The 18,813-nt window shown below is 44.9% G+C and overlaps 1 protein-coding gene across 2 annotated transcripts; it reads left to right on the top strand.

Moving 5' to 3' along the window:
- The first annotated feature begins 263 nt into the window (after nucleotides 1-263).
- Nucleotides 264-6,580, top strand: LOC117533924 (neuropeptide Y receptor type 1-like). 2 transcript variants are annotated; one of them, XM_034197962.1, is made up of 4 exons: nucleotides 264-698; nucleotides 1,428-1,669; nucleotides 4,844-4,990; nucleotides 5,651-6,580. In XM_034197962.1, exons 1-4 carry the CDS (start codon nucleotides 395-397, stop codon nucleotides 5,999-6,001), a joined length of 1,044 nt encoding a protein of 347 aa, XP_034053853.1. In that variant the 5' UTR covers nucleotides 264-394; the 3' UTR covers nucleotides 6,002-6,580. The 2 variants fall into 2 exon arrangements, with proteins under 2 accessions (XP_034053853.1, XP_034053852.1); XM_034197961.1 differs by having other exon boundaries at nucleotides 264-703; nucleotides 5,651-6,577.
- The last annotated feature ends 12,233 nt before the right edge of the window (nucleotides 6,581-18,813 follow it).

Here is an 18,813-nt window from a genome sequence, read left to right on the forward strand (position 1 = left end):
ATATTTTGATGAGAATACTTTTCTACTTTCACTTGAGGAACATTTTGAATGCAGGACTTTTACTGTAACACAGTATTCCTACACTCTGGTACTTCTACTTTTACTCAAGTACAAGATCTGAGTACTTCGACTTTTACTCAAGTACAAGATCTGAGTACTTCGACTTTTACTCAAGTACAAGATCTGAGTACTTCTACTTTTACTCAAGTACAAGATCTGAGTACTTCTACTTTTACTCAAGTTCAAGATCTGAGTACTTCTACTTTTACTCAAGTACAAGATCTGAGTACTTCTACTTTTACTCAAGTAAGAGACCTGAGTACTTCTACTTTTACTCAAGTACAAGATCTGAGTACTTCTACTTTTACTCAAGTACAAGATCTGAATACTCGCCATGTCCAACGACAGCAGCCTCCTCAGCGTCTGGGAGGCCTCTGATTGGTCGGAAACGTCACAGTGCCCGCCCTCTGTAGGCGGAGCCACTTTCCTGATTGTGGCGTACAGCATTGTCATAGCGATAGGGTTGCTGGGCAACGCAGGACTGGTGTTCATCATCGCCCGGCAACAGGAGTTACGCAACGTCACCAACATCCTGATCGCCAACCTGTCGTGCTCCGACATCCTGATGTGTGTGGTGTGTCTGCCCGTCACCGTCATCTACACACTGATGGACCGCTGGGTGCTGGGGGAGGCGCTGTGTAAGGTCAGCACACACAACACACACACACACACACACACACACACACACACACACCCCCACACACACACACCCACACACACACACACACACCACACACACACACACACACACACACACCACACACACACACACACACACACACACACGACACACACACACCCACACACACACACACACACACACACACACACACACACACACACACCCGCAGCCTGGCTGTGAGTCTGTGTGTGTGCCCGGGCCGAGCCTCGCCGCATCCCGCCGTCTCAGGCTGAGAAATCCGCGGAGCTGCAACTGAGAAAAGATTGAGTGTGTGTGAGGAAGTCCGCGGATTGGTCCAGCCGTTACGTCACTATACTCAGGAAGAAACAAATGGAGAAAGAGAAATGTCCAACGAGGCGTTCTGGGGCAGCACAGACAGGTCTTCTCTGTGTTAGAGTTTTACTCCCTACAGGGTGTACTTTGAGGGTTTGTGACTCTGCAGACCGGTCACATGCAGAACAAGCCTCATAACACAAGGGGACGGGTGAGAACCGGAAAAGCATGACATGGGACCTTTAAGTTGAGAAAGATTCTGAGAAACAGTCATAAGTATCAGACAACGTATATAGTTCCCAGAGCCCTATCTTCCCTCAGTTCAGTATTCTGTTACCACTCATCCAGTAACCTTTTCAACATGTTAAACACAGAGAAACATGTCCAACTGTCTCCTGACTCTCTGTCCCAGGTGACTCCCTTCGTGCAGTGTGTCTCGGTGACGGTCTCTGTGTTCTCGCTGGTTCTGATCGCTCTGGAGCGCCACCAGCTGATCCTCCATCCCACCGGCTGGTCCCCTGCAGCCGGACACTCCTACCTGGCTGTGGGCTTCACCTGGCTGCTGGCTGGCGTCATCTCCATCCCCTTCCTCTCCTTCAACATCCTCACCAACGACCCCTTCCAGAACATCAGCCTGCCTGCCAACCCCTTCAGGTGAGCCCACAGATTCAGGTGTATCTTATTGTTAGAAAACTCTCCCTGGTCCCCGGCTTGAGTTTGAATCTCAGGATCCATGTATCTGTGATCCTCTCCAGAATGGAACGAGTCATCACATACAGAGCATCAACTAGTTCCTGAACAGTGTCCTTCACATGCTGATATCAAGAGAGGGAGTCACACAGTCACAAGATGGAGGAATAGAAAGCAGTATTCAATGTTTACTTTCAGATTAGCTCCACGTCAGAAAATGAGCATGCTTGATGTCTCTCTCCATAGAGGCTGAATCATCATGTTAATCACATAGCTATCATCTGCCTCAAACAGTCCTGATGCTCTTCTAGGTAATCACACATCCTGTCATGTTCACAGTAACAGTTGGGATACCCTTGTTAGCATGCTACTCTCAGGTTGGAAGAGGACACTCAGGATGTTCACAACAATATTCTACTCTGTTTCTTCTTGCACTGTTCTTAATGTTTTATGTCTTATATGTTGCATTGCTGGTGGAGCCTGGGACTCCAGATTTTCAATCTAAAAGTCGACAAGTTCTTGAGAGCATCATCTCTTTGGCACCATAGGCAATAAACTGCTCTTACACTTCATAACAAACGAGGTAAAACAAGTTATAATTCCCCGAGTATCAACAGCAAGACTGTATATTTAAATATATATATATATTGTATTTGTTGTAACTGTACGGACACTTGTGTGAGGTAATTACACGTTTCATGTTTTTTGCGCCTGCGTTGAAATGTAATCCCTCAGAAGCTTCTGTTGTCGGCCCTTGAACAACGAGATAGTTTATTATATTTGACTCAAGTCGGTGATCAGAGCGCTGTTTCCACACTTGGCTGCTCCTGATTGGACGGGAAGTCGCTGCGTTTGACTCGCTGAGCGGAGAGAGATCTGAGGAACACGACAGGGTTTTAATTGGACATCTTGCACAACATGGGTCACTGAATACTGAAGGTTTCTGGACTGATCGTCAGTCACACCTTCAGATCCATGATCTAATGTCTCTGAGCTTCATGGACACCACAGAGGGGGGCTAACCTTTAGATATGATGAATGTGTGAAGGACTGTGTCTCAAAGTGAGGACATTTTGTGGGGATGTCAGGATTTCATTAATGAACTCGTTTCAGACTCCGGTTCAATGCGGAGTCGGAGACTGAAATGCAATATAAGTAACGGATGGTGTGCAGAGAGGGGGTCATTAAGCTCTATATTATCCTGCTTATTACTTTATTATGTACTAAAGTACTCACATCTTGTCTTGAGTAAAAGTAGAAGTACTCAGATCTCGTACTTGAGTAAAAGTAGAAGTACTCACATCTTGTACTTGAGTAAAAGTAGAAGTACTCAGATCTCGTACTTGAGTAAAAGTAGAAGTACTCAGATCTTGTACTTCAGTAAAAGTAGAAGTACTCAGATTAGGGCTGAACGATATACCGTGTCATGGTGATAACCGCGGTATGCGCATGCGCGGTATTCACACCGCAGGGACGTGCGGTTTTATTCTTTTTTTTTTTAAATGCTAACGCACTTTAGCACAGAATTCAAAATAAAGATACCCTTATTACTTATCGAAACTGCACATACAATATATCCGATTAAAGCTGAGACTCCACAGATTATTTAAGTATAGTATCTAAGCGATCCGATCTCGCAACAGGGGAAGCAAACACAGACATCACAACACGTACCTTTACGGAGCTTTTACGGGAGATCGTCTCACCGTAGCTGTCAATCTGATCAAAAGACGTGTTCAATGGCATTGAAACGAGAAAGAAAAAAACGCGGCTGAATCGGTTGATCCATCGGTTGATAATGTATCTGTGGCTTTGAAGCAATTGTTTATAATCCATAATTCCATTTTTATGTAAAAAGCGGAGCACAACAGTTAGCTGCTAATGGTAGCCACCAGAGTGTATGCAGCTTCCGGTTTTGGCTACGCGTCACTCTCACTCCTTATTTGGTCATGTGTGTGTGTTAGACTGCGCTGGACTGCCGCATAGCCGAGACCGGAAGCAGCAGCCACTCTGGTGGCTACCATTAGCAGCTAATTTTTGCTCTGCGATATTTACATAAAAATGGAATTATAGATTATAAATTAAATCATTTTTTTATACAGAGACGTTAAAAACCTATGGATTAACCGATTCAGCCGCGTTTTTTCTTTCTCGTTTTAATGCCATTGAACACGTCTTTTGATCAGATTGACAGCTACGGTGAGACATCTCCCCTATAAGCTACGTAAAGGTACGTGTTGTGATGTCTGTGTTTGCTTCCCCTGTCCGAGTTCAGATCACTCAGTGATGATACTATATATCTAAATAATCTGTGGAACCTCAGCTTTAATCGGATATCTTGTAAGTGCAGCTACGATAAGTAATAATAAGGGTACTTTTATCTTGAGTTCTGTGCCAAAGTGCGTTAGCATTTTTCGCTCAGGGGTCATTTAGATGCTTCTTATGAGACTTGTGTTTTGTTTTGGTAAAAATGGTTTGTATCGTCAGTTAGCTGAGATTATTTCCGTTAATCTGGTATAACACATTAATAGGTTCTTAAATATTACGATCCCCTGAGACACTGTCGTGAAAAAAAAGTAAAGTACCCACCGGGACTTTGGGGTTTAACAGGTTAAAAAACCGCAATATATACCGCAGGGGGGGGGGGGAAATCGCGATGTCAGTTTTTTTCAATACCGTGCAGCCCTAACTCAGATCTTGTTCTTGAGTAAACGTAGAAGTACTCAGATCTTGTACTTGAGTAAAAGTAGAAGTACTCAGATCTTGTACTTGAGTAAAAGTAGAAGTACTCAGATCTTGTACTTGAGTAAAAGTAGAAGTACTCAGATCTTGTTCTTGAGTAAAAGTAGAAGTACTCAGATCAGGTAGTTGAGTAAAAGTAGAAGTACCAGAGTGTAGGAATACTTTTGATTATATTTCACATCATTCATCCACATCTGTGAAGTAACTGAAGGTATTACATACATGTAGCGGAGAAAAAGTACCTCTCTCTCTCCTCAGGGACCATGTGATCTGCACACACTAACCCCCCCCCCCCCCCCTCTCTCTCTCTCTCTCCTCAGGGACCATGTGATCTGCACACACTAACCCCCCCACCCCCCCCCCCCCCCCCCCCTCTCTCTCTCTCTCTCTCCTCAGGGACCATGTGATCTGCATGGAGCTCTGGCCCTCAGACCAGCACCGGCTCCTCTACACCACCTCTCTGCTGATCTTCCAGTACGGCCTGCCGCTGCTGCTGGTGCTGCTCTGCTACCTGAGGATCTTCCTCCGCCTGAGGAGACGCAGGTCTGCACTCTGTCTTTATCTCACCGAGCAGTGTCTACTGTATACTACAGAAGCACTGAGGGGCAATCAGAGAAACACTTTTTAAGTTTGGACCCAAAAAGATCATGCAGAACCCAACATGGCTGCAGTTCGGTCCCTGCATCTGAATACAGTTCAGAAATGCTAATGTGAGAATGTAAACAAAATAAGAAAACCCTTTATATTATAAGTATTCTAACAGCTGAAGTCAGGGTGGTAGCAGACATTTGGTTAAGCTGTCCAACATGCAGCTTTCTCCTCCTGGAAACACAAATCAAATCCAGCCCAACCGGTTATAAAACTCAGCAGAGGAAACTATTTTTATCAGACTAGAAAATAGATCAACAGAATAATCTTTTGCTCATTTGCTTCTCAGGGCTCCCCGAATGCCAGTCCTTTAGGCGCTCTATTTATATTTATATTCCCCAGCATTGTGCCGGGGCTTCAGTTTGGATTCAGAGGATTGACACCAGGCTTCCTGCAGAGGGGAAATGTACATTTGTTACAGCAGAAAAGAGCCAAAGAAAGCTCAATGTTACCTAAGAAGCATGCATCAAATATTTATAAATGTATATGCATTGTGCCGGGGGCTCTTTGTGGTATTTTCAGAAGCTTGACCCCAGACCTCCTGCTGTGTTTCAGGGACATGTTGGATCACAGCCGCAGGACTCAGAGCGCTCACAGGATCAACGTCATGCTGCTCTGCATCGTGGTAGCCTTCGCTCTGTGCTGGCTGCCGCTCACCGTCTTCAACACTCTGTTCGACTGGCACCACCAGGCGCTGCCCGACTGCCAGCACAACGCCGTGTTCTCCGCCTGCCACCTCACCGCCATGGCCTCCACCTGCATCAACCCCGTGGTGTACGGCTTCCTCAACAGCAACTTCCAGAGGGAGCTGAAGGCGACGCTGCAGCGCTGCCGGTGTGGAGGCGGACCGGCCGAGATCTACGAGAGCTTCCCTCTTTCCACGGTGGGCAGCGAGGGCACGACTAAAAACACCTCCATGAATAGGATGGGGTCCGTGTGCGTGCTGTCGCCAAAACTCGAGATCAGTTCGGTTTTACGGGACAAAACAATACCGGCTAACACCCGAGGAAGAAGTTTGGCTGACACCTGAAACACTACGTTACTGTGCATAACTTTGCCGGCAGATTGAAACTTCACTCCAGCCGGTTGTTGGGCATATAAAGGTCGACTGATGTAGCTTTACTTACAAAAGACAGGTACATAATCGTGTAAATGATTGTGTAAAACCAAAAAAGCTGAAAGAACATGATCGCTAAGCCCCGCCCCCTTTGGTAACCATTAGCCGCTTTCACACCAAGTACTTTCCCGTACTTAGTTCCCAGCACTTAGTTCCCAGCACTTAGTTCCCCCAAGGAACTAAGTACAGATCAGGAGGATTAGGAAAATGAAGCTGCTGACCTCACTTCTTCTTCTTCTGCTTTGGGTTTACTGGCAGGCCGCAAACCACTTCACAGCGTATACTGCCACCCGGAGTCTCCGGCCGGAAGTCCCCGGAGTTGGGGGAGACTTCAGTAGAAGCTGCTGGGACTCCCAGCAGCTTCTACTGAAGCCTTCCGAGTAACGGAGCGTCCACACTACAGCTTCAAAAAAACCTTGGAGCTGGGCGTGTCTGAAGCTTGGGGATTTTATTCGAGCAACGCGACCAACAACCAATAACATGAATCTCCCGCCCCCGACATACAAAGCAAAAAACCCCGGGGATTTTATGGGAGCAATATATATATATATAAACTCCCCAAACAGGCGAAAACCTACCAGTTTCACCCACTGTCTCTGCCACCTCCCTCCATGCCTGGTTCCTCCGGTTTGTATCCCGGTAGGGTGAAGAGGGTCTGCTCATACAAAACCGGGTGATTCGCTACGGCGATAATTAGTTTCTCCTCCATCTTTTTTTGAAATATAGAAATGTACGGCGGGATATCTCTCCCAGCTTAGACGCGGTTTGATTGGCTAGGGCTTGAGCTGTCAGATTTTCAGAAACGGGATTTGATTGGCTGGCGCTGGCTACTCCGGCGTCTCCGGCGGAGACGGACCGCTATGCTACCCACAATTCAGTTCGGTGAAAAGCGAGGCAACGGGACGTCACCCCATTCAAAGTGAATGGGCAGACGCGTTGGAAACTGTTTTTGAAGCTGTCGACGCTGTAGTGTGGACGCAGCGTTAATCGCCAGAACGCCGACACCTCCTCATCTCCACCGCTCCCATGTTTTATTTTCTGTTGCCATAAGTTAGTCTCTCTCCGTTGGTGCGTTGGGCTAATGCTAATAATGCTAATGCTAGCAAATACAATGGTGGCTTCACAAAACTTTTCAGAGTTTTACGGGGCGTGGATTTCAATTCACCCAGCCAATCAGAAATTGGTACTTTTTTTCTCCCCAGGAAAGTACCACCTCTCTAGCAGGCACTAAACATGGGGGTAACATGTCTCTGAACTAAGTTCTCTTTTTGGTGTGAACGCAAAATTCCAGGCACTAACGGAACCAAACGGGAAAAGTACGGGAAAAAGCACGGTGTGAAAGCGCCTAGTGACACATGGTACTCTGATTAGGTTCCTGACCAAGTTTTGTAACACAGTTAGTAATCGTACAGGAATACATTTAAGAAATCCTCCCAACCCGGATCTAAACCATGTTGAAGGTCCTAAATGTGTTCTTGATATTGTGCTAAAAGACAGATCCCAGGAAAACATCTCTAGCAAGGAAAATAAATCGAGTTTGTTCTTGTTTTGCATTTGATTGAGTTAGCTGTGGTATTACAGAGTGACAAGAATATGGTATAAAACTGTAAAGTAATATACAGAAAAGGATGTGTTATTGTCTGCTAAGGAAAGCCTGTTCGGATGCTAACTGTAGACAAACGCACTTCAAGACATACTTTCGGGTTGAATAATAAAGATTTTGGGGCAAAAATAAGGCCATCTCTGGAAAGAAAGTGTAATCCGCTCCATCACGTGTTTGAACTGTGATTCTTCCAACTGTAAAGGGTCATTATGATGGTGATAGTATTGAGAAAGTGTGGTGGAGATGATCAATGGAAGTAAATGGGGGTTCTGAACATTGTAACATAACTCATTGATATAGAAAGCTCTCATTAAAGTCCATATGAATGCATTTAGAAACAGTGGAATTCTAACGTTTCCATTGCATCTTTTAAATAAAGCGTGTCCATCTTCCATTCCAGATTATACATTTGTATTCAATAAACAGCCACGAAATGACGCTTCATCACATCATTTCCCTTTTGGCTGTACTGAAGTAGAACACAGATTGTATTTAACTTTAATAAACTAGGGGGAACATCTTGGAGTTTCTCCATTTTCTACTTTTCTGCTGAATTCTCTGTAAACATTGTCGGTTCATTGTCAATAAACCAAGCGAACCTCCGAACTCCAGTAATAACTCACATTTATCATTTTTAAGCAAAACACAACTATCACCATCTGGCTCTGTTGTGTTTTAAATACTTTTCAGTCAACAGAAGAATCAAGGTACTTATTTTCAAATATATTCCACCCCAAAATGCCTTTGATTGTATTTCATTGCAACTTTATTTGACCCTTTCAGCACATTTTACTTTCCTCTTCGTAGCTGTTTTCCTTCCCAAAGTCAGCATGTCTGAGGATTTTCTCTCGGTTTAAGGTCAAATAGAGGATAAATATAAATATATCACTATCAACTAGGGCTGCACGATATCTCGTGTCGTGACGATAATGGCGATATGCGCAAACACATCATGTTACAATTATTTTGCTGCTTGCTACAAAAGGAAAACTGTCGCGGCTCTCATGTCAGGGCATTGAGTGAGTGACAGCAAACCATTCACAAACAAATCTCCAAAGCAAACGGACCCGGAGATCAAAGGTAGAAACACTGAATAAAGTCGTTTCAAGTGTTTCTCCAGTTCGTCGCTGCTAACCGAGCTAGCTCAGCTCGTTGCTCCGATAACTGAAGATCCAGACGTCCGTGACTAAAATCCTTCATCTGGTTAAATATAGTTAGAAGAATACCAATTGTATCATTAAAGTTCAAGAAAGGATGGTACAAAAAAAACTGTCTTTTCTTCAATTCCTGTATTTTCTCATATCGTAATATATATCACGCAGGGAAAGAAATATCGCAATGTCAGTTTTTTACAATATCGTGCAGCCCTACTTTCAACTATACTATAATCCCCATATAGGGGTCTTATTTAAAGGGATAAAAGCTATATCTATTTCTGAGGGGTTCTTGAAGTGTCGTCTTTCTGAAATCTGAAATCTGTTAGTGTAGGAGCCATTTTATGGGTGTTGTTGGTGTGTCAGTTTATTTAAGTTATATGTATAGTGCAATATTATCTTGAACACTTGGTGGCGGGGTTTAGCTGCACCGGGTGTATATAAAGAGGTCATAGGTGACCGGAGAGGGAGGACACAGAGAGAGAGAGCATACCGATTCCAGCAGCCCGGCAGATGCTCATCACAACAACTAGAACTGTACAATTAAACCCTGGAATGTAAACGCTGAATAAACCTCATTATAAACTGCAACAAAGGACCGGAAAGTCATCTGTATGTGTCTGCGTCTGGATCACTCTTCAGCCCTTCTGTGAAGTAATGGCAAAAATATATAGGACATAGGAACAGGACATTTCCATTACAGTTAGTTTCCCTTTTCCCACACATTTGAACCCCCCTTTAGTGTCACTACTAGACCCCCACACAGACACATAAAGAGCTAAAACAACAACTGCAAGTCAACTATTCAAATATCCAGAAGGACCTACACATTACTTTTTAAGGGCAACAACAACAGACAATTAACCAGTAAATTGATATCTGTATTGATGAAGAACTCGTACATGATTACATGTAACGCATTGGAGAGACACTGACACCTTATTATGCAACAACTTGAAAGATCGGAAACATATTTTATTAGCGCTGTATTCTTTTGGGGTTTTTATTGGTTATGAAGGACTCGGTGCAGAATCTATAAAGTCAGTGTTTACCAGAGTGATTGATCACCGCTATCTTCCTGTTGCACGCAGATGAAGATAGAAATCGGTATATTTGATTTGATGCATCTGAGTTTTGTTGTAATTGTGTTTCTGCCCACGGACTGCAGATGGAAACAAGTGTTTAATCTCTTCTCTTTCAGATGAATGTATTTTTATACACGGTCCTTATTCGAGCCAGTATTTTGTTTTTATACGAAAGGCCACCTAATCGTGAGTCTGTAGTCAGCACGGTATAAAAGACTACAATTCCCACAGCGCCTCCTCTAAAGTTGATGGGAAACTTGTTAGAAAGACGCCGTCGAGGCCGTTTTTAACCGTTCAATTACCCTTTAAGTTATCAAGTTATATAAGCCTTAACATAGAGAGAAAGAATACCTCAGTTGTTTGTTATTTTATTTGAGTTTTGCCTCTTTTGTTTTACTGTAAAGGCCTGTTTCCTGTGTCAAAAGTTATTTTGAGCAAACCCACTGCCTGCACAATATCATCCAAACCATCGGAGGCAAAGCAACTCGTCAAATTTGAATAAAACAAATATAAAGGGACGAAAACGAGGCAGAAATGTCTGTTAAAGGCTTTTAGTGGCTGATGGAAAATAAGGAAGGAAGCCACGACGGTCCTTGTTCAATAAAGACCTCCAATAACCCTGATGAAGGAGAGGCAGACTGAGCAGGTGTTGCAGGAGGAAAAGCTTCACAAGTGAGTTCTCCTCCGTCAGGACAGATGTTCACAAGCTGAGCTCTCTTCAGGGAGCTAATGACCGTTAGCACGTTAGCGCTGCGTCATCGAGGGGATCGTAGTCACTAACGAGCCCCAAGGCATTCTCATTACAAAACCATTCTGTGTGTGTGTGTGTGTGTGTGTGTGTGTGTCAAACAATTGAATCTAGCCTCCAGCTGCAGCCTGACTTCCTGTTTCTTCAAACAGATTAAATTAGCTGTCACTCTGCTCCAACATGTGTGCATGCTGATATGCAGACTACAGTTATAATATGCCACTTTAATGCATTCAAATGTGTAAAAACAACTAACTGTTGGGTTCTGTAGCTTCCTCGCCTGTAATGAATATACTTGTAATCCAGTTCAAGCCTCAATTTGTGATTTAGAAACCACATCTGGCAGAAAATGGCGTGTTTCATTCATCGTGATAAATTGTTTCATTACTAATGTTGCATAATTGGCCCAACATCTGTTTCTTAAAGAGGCCCTATTCTTCTTTCTGTGGTGTTCCCTTTGCTGTGGTGTGTTCACTGGGATTTGTGCATTTCAATGGTCTGCAATGTTTAAAATCCCTGCCTGAAACGCCTCCATTGGACTCCTTTGTTTACTTTTAGAAGGACGGTTGCCAACAAGTGTCTAAATTAGCCACCTTTAGCTTAGCGGTGGTGAAGTGATGTGACCATGCTGTAGTTCCTTTATAGCCCAACATTAGCCTCCTTTAGCTTAGCGGTGGTGACGTGAAGTCATGTGACCGTGCTGTAGTTCCTTTATAGCCCAACATTAGCCTCCTTTAGCTTAGCGGTGGTGACGTGAAGTCATGTGACCGTGCTGTAGTTCCTTTATAGCCCAATATTAGCCTCCTTTAGCTTAGCGGTGGTGACGTGAAGTCATGTGACCGTGCTGTAGCTCCTTTATAGCCCAACATTAGCCTCCTTTAGCTTAGCGGTGGTGACGTGAAGTCATGTGACCGTGCTGTAGCTCCTTTATAGCCCAACATTAGCCACCTTTAGCTTAGCGGTGGTGACATGAAGTCATGTGACCGTGCTGTAGTTCCTTTATAGCCCAACATTAGCCTCCTTTAGCTTAGCGGTGGTGACGTGAAGTCATGTGACCGTACTGTAGTTCCTTTATAGCCCAACATTAGCCTCCTTTAGCTTAGCGGTGGTGACGTGAAGTCATGTGACCGTGCTGTAGTTCCTTTATAGCCCAACATTAGCCACCTTTAGCTTAGCGGTGGTGACAGTCATGTGACCGTGCTGTAGCTCCTTTATAGCCCAACATTAGCCTCCTTTAGCTTAGCGGTGGTGACGTGAAGTCATGTGACCGTACTGTAGTTCCTTTATAGACCAACATTAGCCTCCTTTAGCTTAGCGGTGGTTACGTGAAGTCATGTGACTGTGCTGTAGTTCCTTTATAGCCCAACATTAGCCACCTTTAGCTTAGCGGTGGTGACGTGAAGTCATGTGACCGTGCTGTAGTTCCTTTATAGCCCAACATTAGCCTCCTTTAGCTTAGCGGTGGTGACGTGAAGTCATGTGACCGTACTGTAGTTCCTTTATAGCCCAACATTAGCCTCCTTTAGCTTAGCGGTGGTGACGTGAAGTCATGTGACCGTGCTGTAGTTCCTTTATAGCCCAACATTAGCCTCCTTTAGCTTAGCGGTGGTGACGTGAAGTCATGTGACCGTGCTGTAGTTCCTTTATAGCCCAACATTAGCCTCCTTTAGCTTAGCGGTGGTGACGTGAAGTCATGTGACCGTGCTGTAGATCCTTTATAGCCCAATATTAGCCTCCTTTAGCTTAGCGGTGGTGACGTGAAGTCATGTGACCGTGCTGTAGCTCCTTTATAGCCCAACATTAGCCTCCTTTAGCTTAGCGGTGGTGACGTGAAGTCATGTGACCGTGCTGTAGCTCCTTTATAGCCCAACATTAGCCACCTTTAGCTTAGCGGTGGTGACATGAAGTCATGTGACCGTGCTGTAGTTCCTTTATAGCCCAACATTAGCCTCCTTTAGCTTAGCGGTGGTGACGTGAAGTCATGTGACCGTACTGTAGTTCCTTTATAGCCCAACATTAGCCTCCTTTAGCTTAGCGGTGGTGACGTGAAGTCATGTGACCGTGCTGTAGTTCCTTTATAGCCCAACATTAGCCACCTTTAGCTTAGAGGTGGTGACGCGAAGTCATGTGACAGTGCTGTAGTTCCTTTATAGCCCAACATTAGCCTCCTTTAGCTTAGCGGTGGTGACGTGAAGTCATGTGACCGTACTGTAGTTCCTTTATAGCCCAACATTAGCCTCCTTTAGCTTAGCGGTGGTGACGTGAAGTCATGTGACCGTGCTGTAGTTCCTTTATAGCCCAACATTAGCCTCCTTTAGCTTAGCGGTGGTTACGTGAAGTCATGTGACTGTGCTGTAGTTCCTTTATAGCCCAACATTAGCCACCTTTAGCTTAGCGGTGGTGACGTGAAGTCATGTGACCGTGCTGTAGTTCCTTTATAGCCCAACATTAGCCACCTTTAGCTTAGAGGTGGTGAAGTCATGTGACGGTGCTGTAGTTCCTTTATAGTCCAACATTAGCCTCCTTTAGCTTAGCGGTGGTGACGTGAAGTCATGTGACTGTGCTGTAGTTCCTTTATAGCCCAACATTAGCCACCTTTAGCTTAGCGGTGGTGACGTGAAGTCATGTGACCGTGCTGTAGTTCCTTTATAGCCCAACATTAGCCACCTTTAGCTTAGAGGTGGTGAAGTCATGTGACAGTGCTGTAGTTCCTTTATAGCCCAACATTAGCCTCCTTTAGCTTAGCGGTGGTGACGTGAAGTCATGTGACAGTGCTGTAGTTCCTTTATAGCCCAACATTAGCCTCCTTTAGCTTAGCGGTGGTGACGTGAAGTCATGTGACCGTGCTGTAGTTCCTTTATAGCCCAACATTAGCCTCCTTTAGCTTAGCGGTGGTTACGTGAAGTCATGTGACTGTGCTGTAGTTCCTTTATAGCCCAACATTAGCCACCTTTAGCTTAGCGGTGGTGACGTGAAGTCATGTGACCGTGCTGTAGTTCCTTTATAGCCCAACATTAGCCACCTTTAGCTTAGAGGTGGTGAAGTCATGTGACAGTGCTGTAGTTCCTTTATAGCCCAACATTAGCCGCCTTTAGCTTAGCGGTGGTGACGTGAAGTCATGTGACCATGCTGTAGTTCCTTTATAGCCCAACATTAGCCGCCTTTAGCTTAGCGGTGGTGACGTGAAGTCATGTGACCGTGCTGTAGTTGTTCTAGGGCCTTCCAATGTGCAATAATCAACATTTGTATGCTAATTTTCTCTGCAATAATACAAAAAAAACCCTGCAATTTTCTTGAAGGGAACAGGGAGATGCGGCACAACAACAGCTCCTCCCTGCAGATCTCTATAATGAAGCTCTCTAAGTCACAGTGAGATAAAAGAGACATCAAACACAGCACCCACAGACCCAGCTGCTTCTCTCTGGGTCCTGTCTGATTTCACTCAGGGTCCTGGTCCCTGCCCCCTCATCCCTTTAAACCTCAATTCCAGGAGCCTGAGATTCCCTCCAAGTCTCCATCTCTGCAGGAAATCCCTCAGAACGAAACTCTCGGAGAGGCTTTTCAGGTTTTAAAGCTGCCGAGTGAAGACGTCAGAGATCCTGTGATTTCACACGGAGAGCAGAGGTTTCTACAAACAGCTTTTCACTGCGGCTTTTATTGTGAAAAACATATATATTTTATAGATCGATATATTCTTTATTTATCCCAGAATTGGAAATGAACAATATTTACATATAACAAATACTGTATTTAAAGTTGAAGTACTCAGATATTGTACTTGAGTAAAAGTTGAAGTACTCAGATCTTGTACTTGAGTAAAAGTAGAAGTACTCAGATCTTGTACTTGAGTAAAAGTAGAAGTACTCAGATCTTGTACTTGAGTAAAAGTAGATGTACTCAGATCTTGTACTTGAGTAAAAGTAGAAGTACTCAGATCTTGTTCTTGAGTAAAAGTAGAAGTACTCAGATCTTGTTCTTGAGTAAAAGTAGAAGTACTCAGATATTGTACTTGAGTAAAAGTAGATGTACTCAGATCTTGTACTTGAGTAAAAGTAGAAGTACTCAGATCTTGTTCTTGAGTAAAAGTAGAAGTACTCAGATCTTGTTCTTGAGTAAAAGTAGAAGTACTCAGATATTATACTTGAGTAAAAGTAGAAGTACTCAGATCTTGTACTTGAGTAAAAGTAGAAGTACTCAGATCTTGTATTGAGTAAAAGTAGAAGTACTCAGATCTTGTACTTGAGTAAAAGTAGAAGTACTCAGAGCGTGTACTTGAGTAAAAGTAGAAGTACCAGAGTGTAGGAATACTCTGTTTCAGTAAAAGTCCTGCATTCAAAATATTCCTCAAGTGAAAGTAGAAAAGTATTCTCGTCAAAATATAGTGAAAGTAGCGACAGTGAAAGTAGTCGTTGTGCAGATTGGTCTATTTCAGAATAATATATATGATATGTTTTACAATGATTGATCATGAAAGTGTTCTCAAAGCTGGTGAAGGTGCAGCTAGTTTGAATGACTTTGTATACTGCAGGGTAGCTGGTGGATTTACTCCAGGTGGAACTAAAGTCTGATTCAACACTTGATTAGATTTCACAGCATTCATCCAGATCTGTGAAGTAACTCAAGGTATTAAATACATGTAGTGGAGGAAAAGTACACCATGGACCTCTGAGTTAGTGGAGCAGAAGTACACAGTAGCATAACATTGAAATGCTCAAGTAAAGTACAAGTACCTCAGTATTGTAATTAAGTACAGTACTGTGGTGGCTTTACTCCTCCAGCTGTCTCCTTTGTTTTTGTTTGTTTCTTTTCCCTTGTCTGTGTTGTCTGTGTGGGCGTGGTGGGCGTGGTGGCCCGAGAGACTGCAGATCTTCTGGTCAACCATGTTGTTCGACTCCATGGGATCCCCACCGACATTGTGTCTGACCGGGGTCCCCAGGTCATTTCTCACGTTTGGAAGGCTTTCTGTCAGGCTCTGGGAGCGTCATTGAGTCTGTCGTCTGGTCATCATCCTCAGACGAACGGGCCAACCAGGACCTGGGAGCGGCTCTCCGCTGTGTGGCTTTCAGGAACCCTTCTTCATGGTGCCCACATCTGCCATGGATTGAGTATGCCCACAACTCTGTCAAATGCAGCAACAGATATTTCATCTTTTCATTGTGCCATGGGCTTTCAACCACCCCTGTTTCCAGCCCAGGAAGAGGACGTTGCTGTTCCTTCCGTTCAGACCCACCTTCGTTGCTGTCGTAAGGTGTGGAAGGACCCTGCTCCGCTCCGCTGCCCGCAACCGCCTCATCGCAGACCACCACACGACCCCGGCCCCCAACTACTTACCAGGAGTGTTTGGCTTTCCTCCAAAGATCTCCCACTCAAGACAGAGTCGAAGAAACTCACGCCACGTTATGTCGGCCCTTTCATCATCGACTCTGTTATAAATCCATCTGCAGTCAAGCTCCCCCCACACATGAAGGTTCATCCTACATTTCATGTTTCTCTGTTCAAACCTGTTGCCAGCAGCCCCTTGTCTCCTCCAGTGAGTGTTCCCCCCTCCCCGCATCATCGATGATCCCACAGCCTTCACTGTCAGCTGGTTGTTGGACGTTCATCGCCGTGGAAGGGGATTTCAATATCTTGTGGATTGGGAGGGCTATGGTCCAGAGGAGAGGTGTTGGGTTCCCCGGGGAAACATCTTTGACGCGTCCCACCGGGATAACCCTGGTAGACCTGGTAGGCTGCCTGGAGGTGTCCGTTAAGGGGGGGTACTGTGGTGGCTGTACTCCTGCAGCCGTCTCCTTTGTGTTTGTTTGTTTTCCCCTGTTTGTGTTGTCTGTGTGGGCGTGGTGGCTGTCGCTCCACTCACCTGCTGCAATCAGCTGTGCACCCTCCCTGACTACACACCTGCTTTCCATCGAGCCATTTACAGCCCCACATCAATTGAGGCTCCACAACCTTTCTCCGCCAGATTGTTGTACAACCACAGTGGTATAACTTCAAGGCTACTTGGCGTTATAGCTATTTTCTACGACCGTGACGTTTTAGCGTCTAACGTGTTTTCTTCTTGTGCTCCAGGATCTTTCTCCGACCGCTGTGTTCCCGTCACTAACCGCCACGTCCTCGCCACTCCAGCCAGATTCTACTCCCCGCACCTCGTCTATTAATAAACCCTTTTGTGAAAACACTCTGCCGTGTCCTGCGTTTGGGTCCTCTTAGATATCGTAAATGTATTAGTTACTTTACACCTCTGGTAAAGAGTGTGTGCAGGGTTTGAGGGGTAAAATACACATGAAATACTTATTATTCACAAATTGTAATAAAGTGCTTCAGTATGAATGAATTAAAAAACATCGCAAAATAAAAAATGCAATTCATCCTTAAGAAAATAGAACAATGTCTTTCCAGCAGCAGAGGAAGATCTGCACACAGCTGGGGTTTGAGGGTCTCATTGGCCCACTCACTGGGACACACAGAGAGAGAGGGAACACATAAACATTCACAAGAATCTACAGACTCTTATTTCTGCCTCCATATGTGACGTCTCCCACCTTGTCCCCTGTTTCCTTGGTTACCTGTCACGACACACACACACACACACACACACACACACACACACACACACACACACACACACACACACACACACACACACACACACACTGAGTAGCTATTTGAGAAACTTGCACAAAAAGCATTTCACCAGGATGGCATCAGACGTGGAGAAGTCTTGGTGGAGGGGGGATTTATAAATACATACACACACACACACTGCAGGAAGAGCCCCTTATGGGAGAAATGTGTATTATGGTATACAAAGAACAGAAATGTTATTTATTTCAGTCTTAAATCATCTTCACTTCCAAAGAAGGTTTCTCTAAATCCTAGATATTTGCTGTTAGGTGCTTTCTCCTCTGCCAAAGCCCCTCTTACCTCTGGGGTTCCCCAAGGCTCGATTCTGGGCCCCATCCTTTTTCTACTGTACGTACTGCCCCTAGGTTCAATTCTCACAAAATATAATATCCCCTTCCATTGTTACGCTGATGATGTACAGATGTACCTGCCTCTCAATCAAAATGCCAACTCACTACAGCAGTTGAAGGACTGCTTAACAGAGATTAAATCCTGGCTGAGCCAAAACTTCCTCACCCTTAATGAGAGCAAGACCGAGGTCATCTTTTTTGGACCCCGACCTCCAGCCTCTCCGGTTGATATTCTGGGCTCCCTCAATAAAAACATCCTCCCCTCTGTCATGAACCTTGGAGTGACCTTCAACAGCGCTTTTAAATTTGATAAGCAGGTCAGCACCGTAGTCAAGACCTGCTTTTTCAAAATACGACTATTTGATTTGATATACTTTATTAATCCCCCGTGGGGAAATTGTTTCTCTGCATTCGACCCATCCTGTGTTAGGAGCAGTGGGCTGCCATTTTGAACGGCGCCCGGGGAGCAGTGTAGGGAACGGTGCCTTGCCCAGGGATACCTCGGTAGCACTTGGTCTTGCCGGGACTTGAACTGGTGACCTTCCAGTTGCCAAACCAAGTCCCTATGGACTTCGCCACCACCGCCCACTATTGGCTAAGACCAAGTAGTTTTTATCTTCTAAAGACCTAGAAAGGGTTATTAACGCCTTTGTTACCTCGAGACTGGATTACTGCAACGCTCTGTATGTGGGTATGGACCAGGCCTCAATTAGACGCCTGCAGCTAGTTCAGAACGCAGCGGCACGTCTTCTCACTGGCCATAAAAAGCGTGACCACATCACCCCAATTCTGGCCTCATTGCACTGGCTTCCAGTTCGGTTCAGAATAGATTTTAAACTCCTTTTATTTGTTTTCAAAGCCCTAAATGGGCTGGCTCCGGCCTATGTAGCCGAACTGCTCCATCGCTACACCCCAGGCAGAGCCTTAAGGTCGGCTGACCAGCTGCTGCTGGTAGTGCCTAAGACCAGGCTCAAAACCAGAGGGCACCAAGCCTTCGCAGCGGCTGGCCCCAGGCTCTGGAACACTCTGCCCCTCCATGT

Source organism: Gymnodraco acuticeps, unplaced genomic scaffold (genome assembly GCF_902827175.1).
Source record: "Gymnodraco acuticeps unplaced genomic scaffold, fGymAcu1.1, whole genome shotgun sequence".
Classification (NCBI taxonomy): domain Eukaryota; kingdom Metazoa; phylum Chordata; class Actinopteri; order Perciformes; family Bathydraconidae; genus Gymnodraco; species Gymnodraco acuticeps.

Bases quoted from the DNA above. Each gene is read 5' to 3' on its own strand.
- LOC117533924 (XM_034197961.1), top strand. From the start codon at position 395: ATGTCCAACGACAGCAGCCTCCTCAGCGTCTGGGAGGCCTCTGATTGG. The intron at 704-1,427 runs GTCAGCACACAC...TCTCTGTCCCAG, and splicing joins TGGGGGAGGCGCTGTGTAAG to GTGACTCCCTTCGTGCAGTG. The intron at 1,670-4,843 runs GTGAGCCCACAG...CTCTCTCCTCAG, and splicing joins CTGCCTGCCAACCCCTTCAG to GGACCATGTGATCTGCATGG.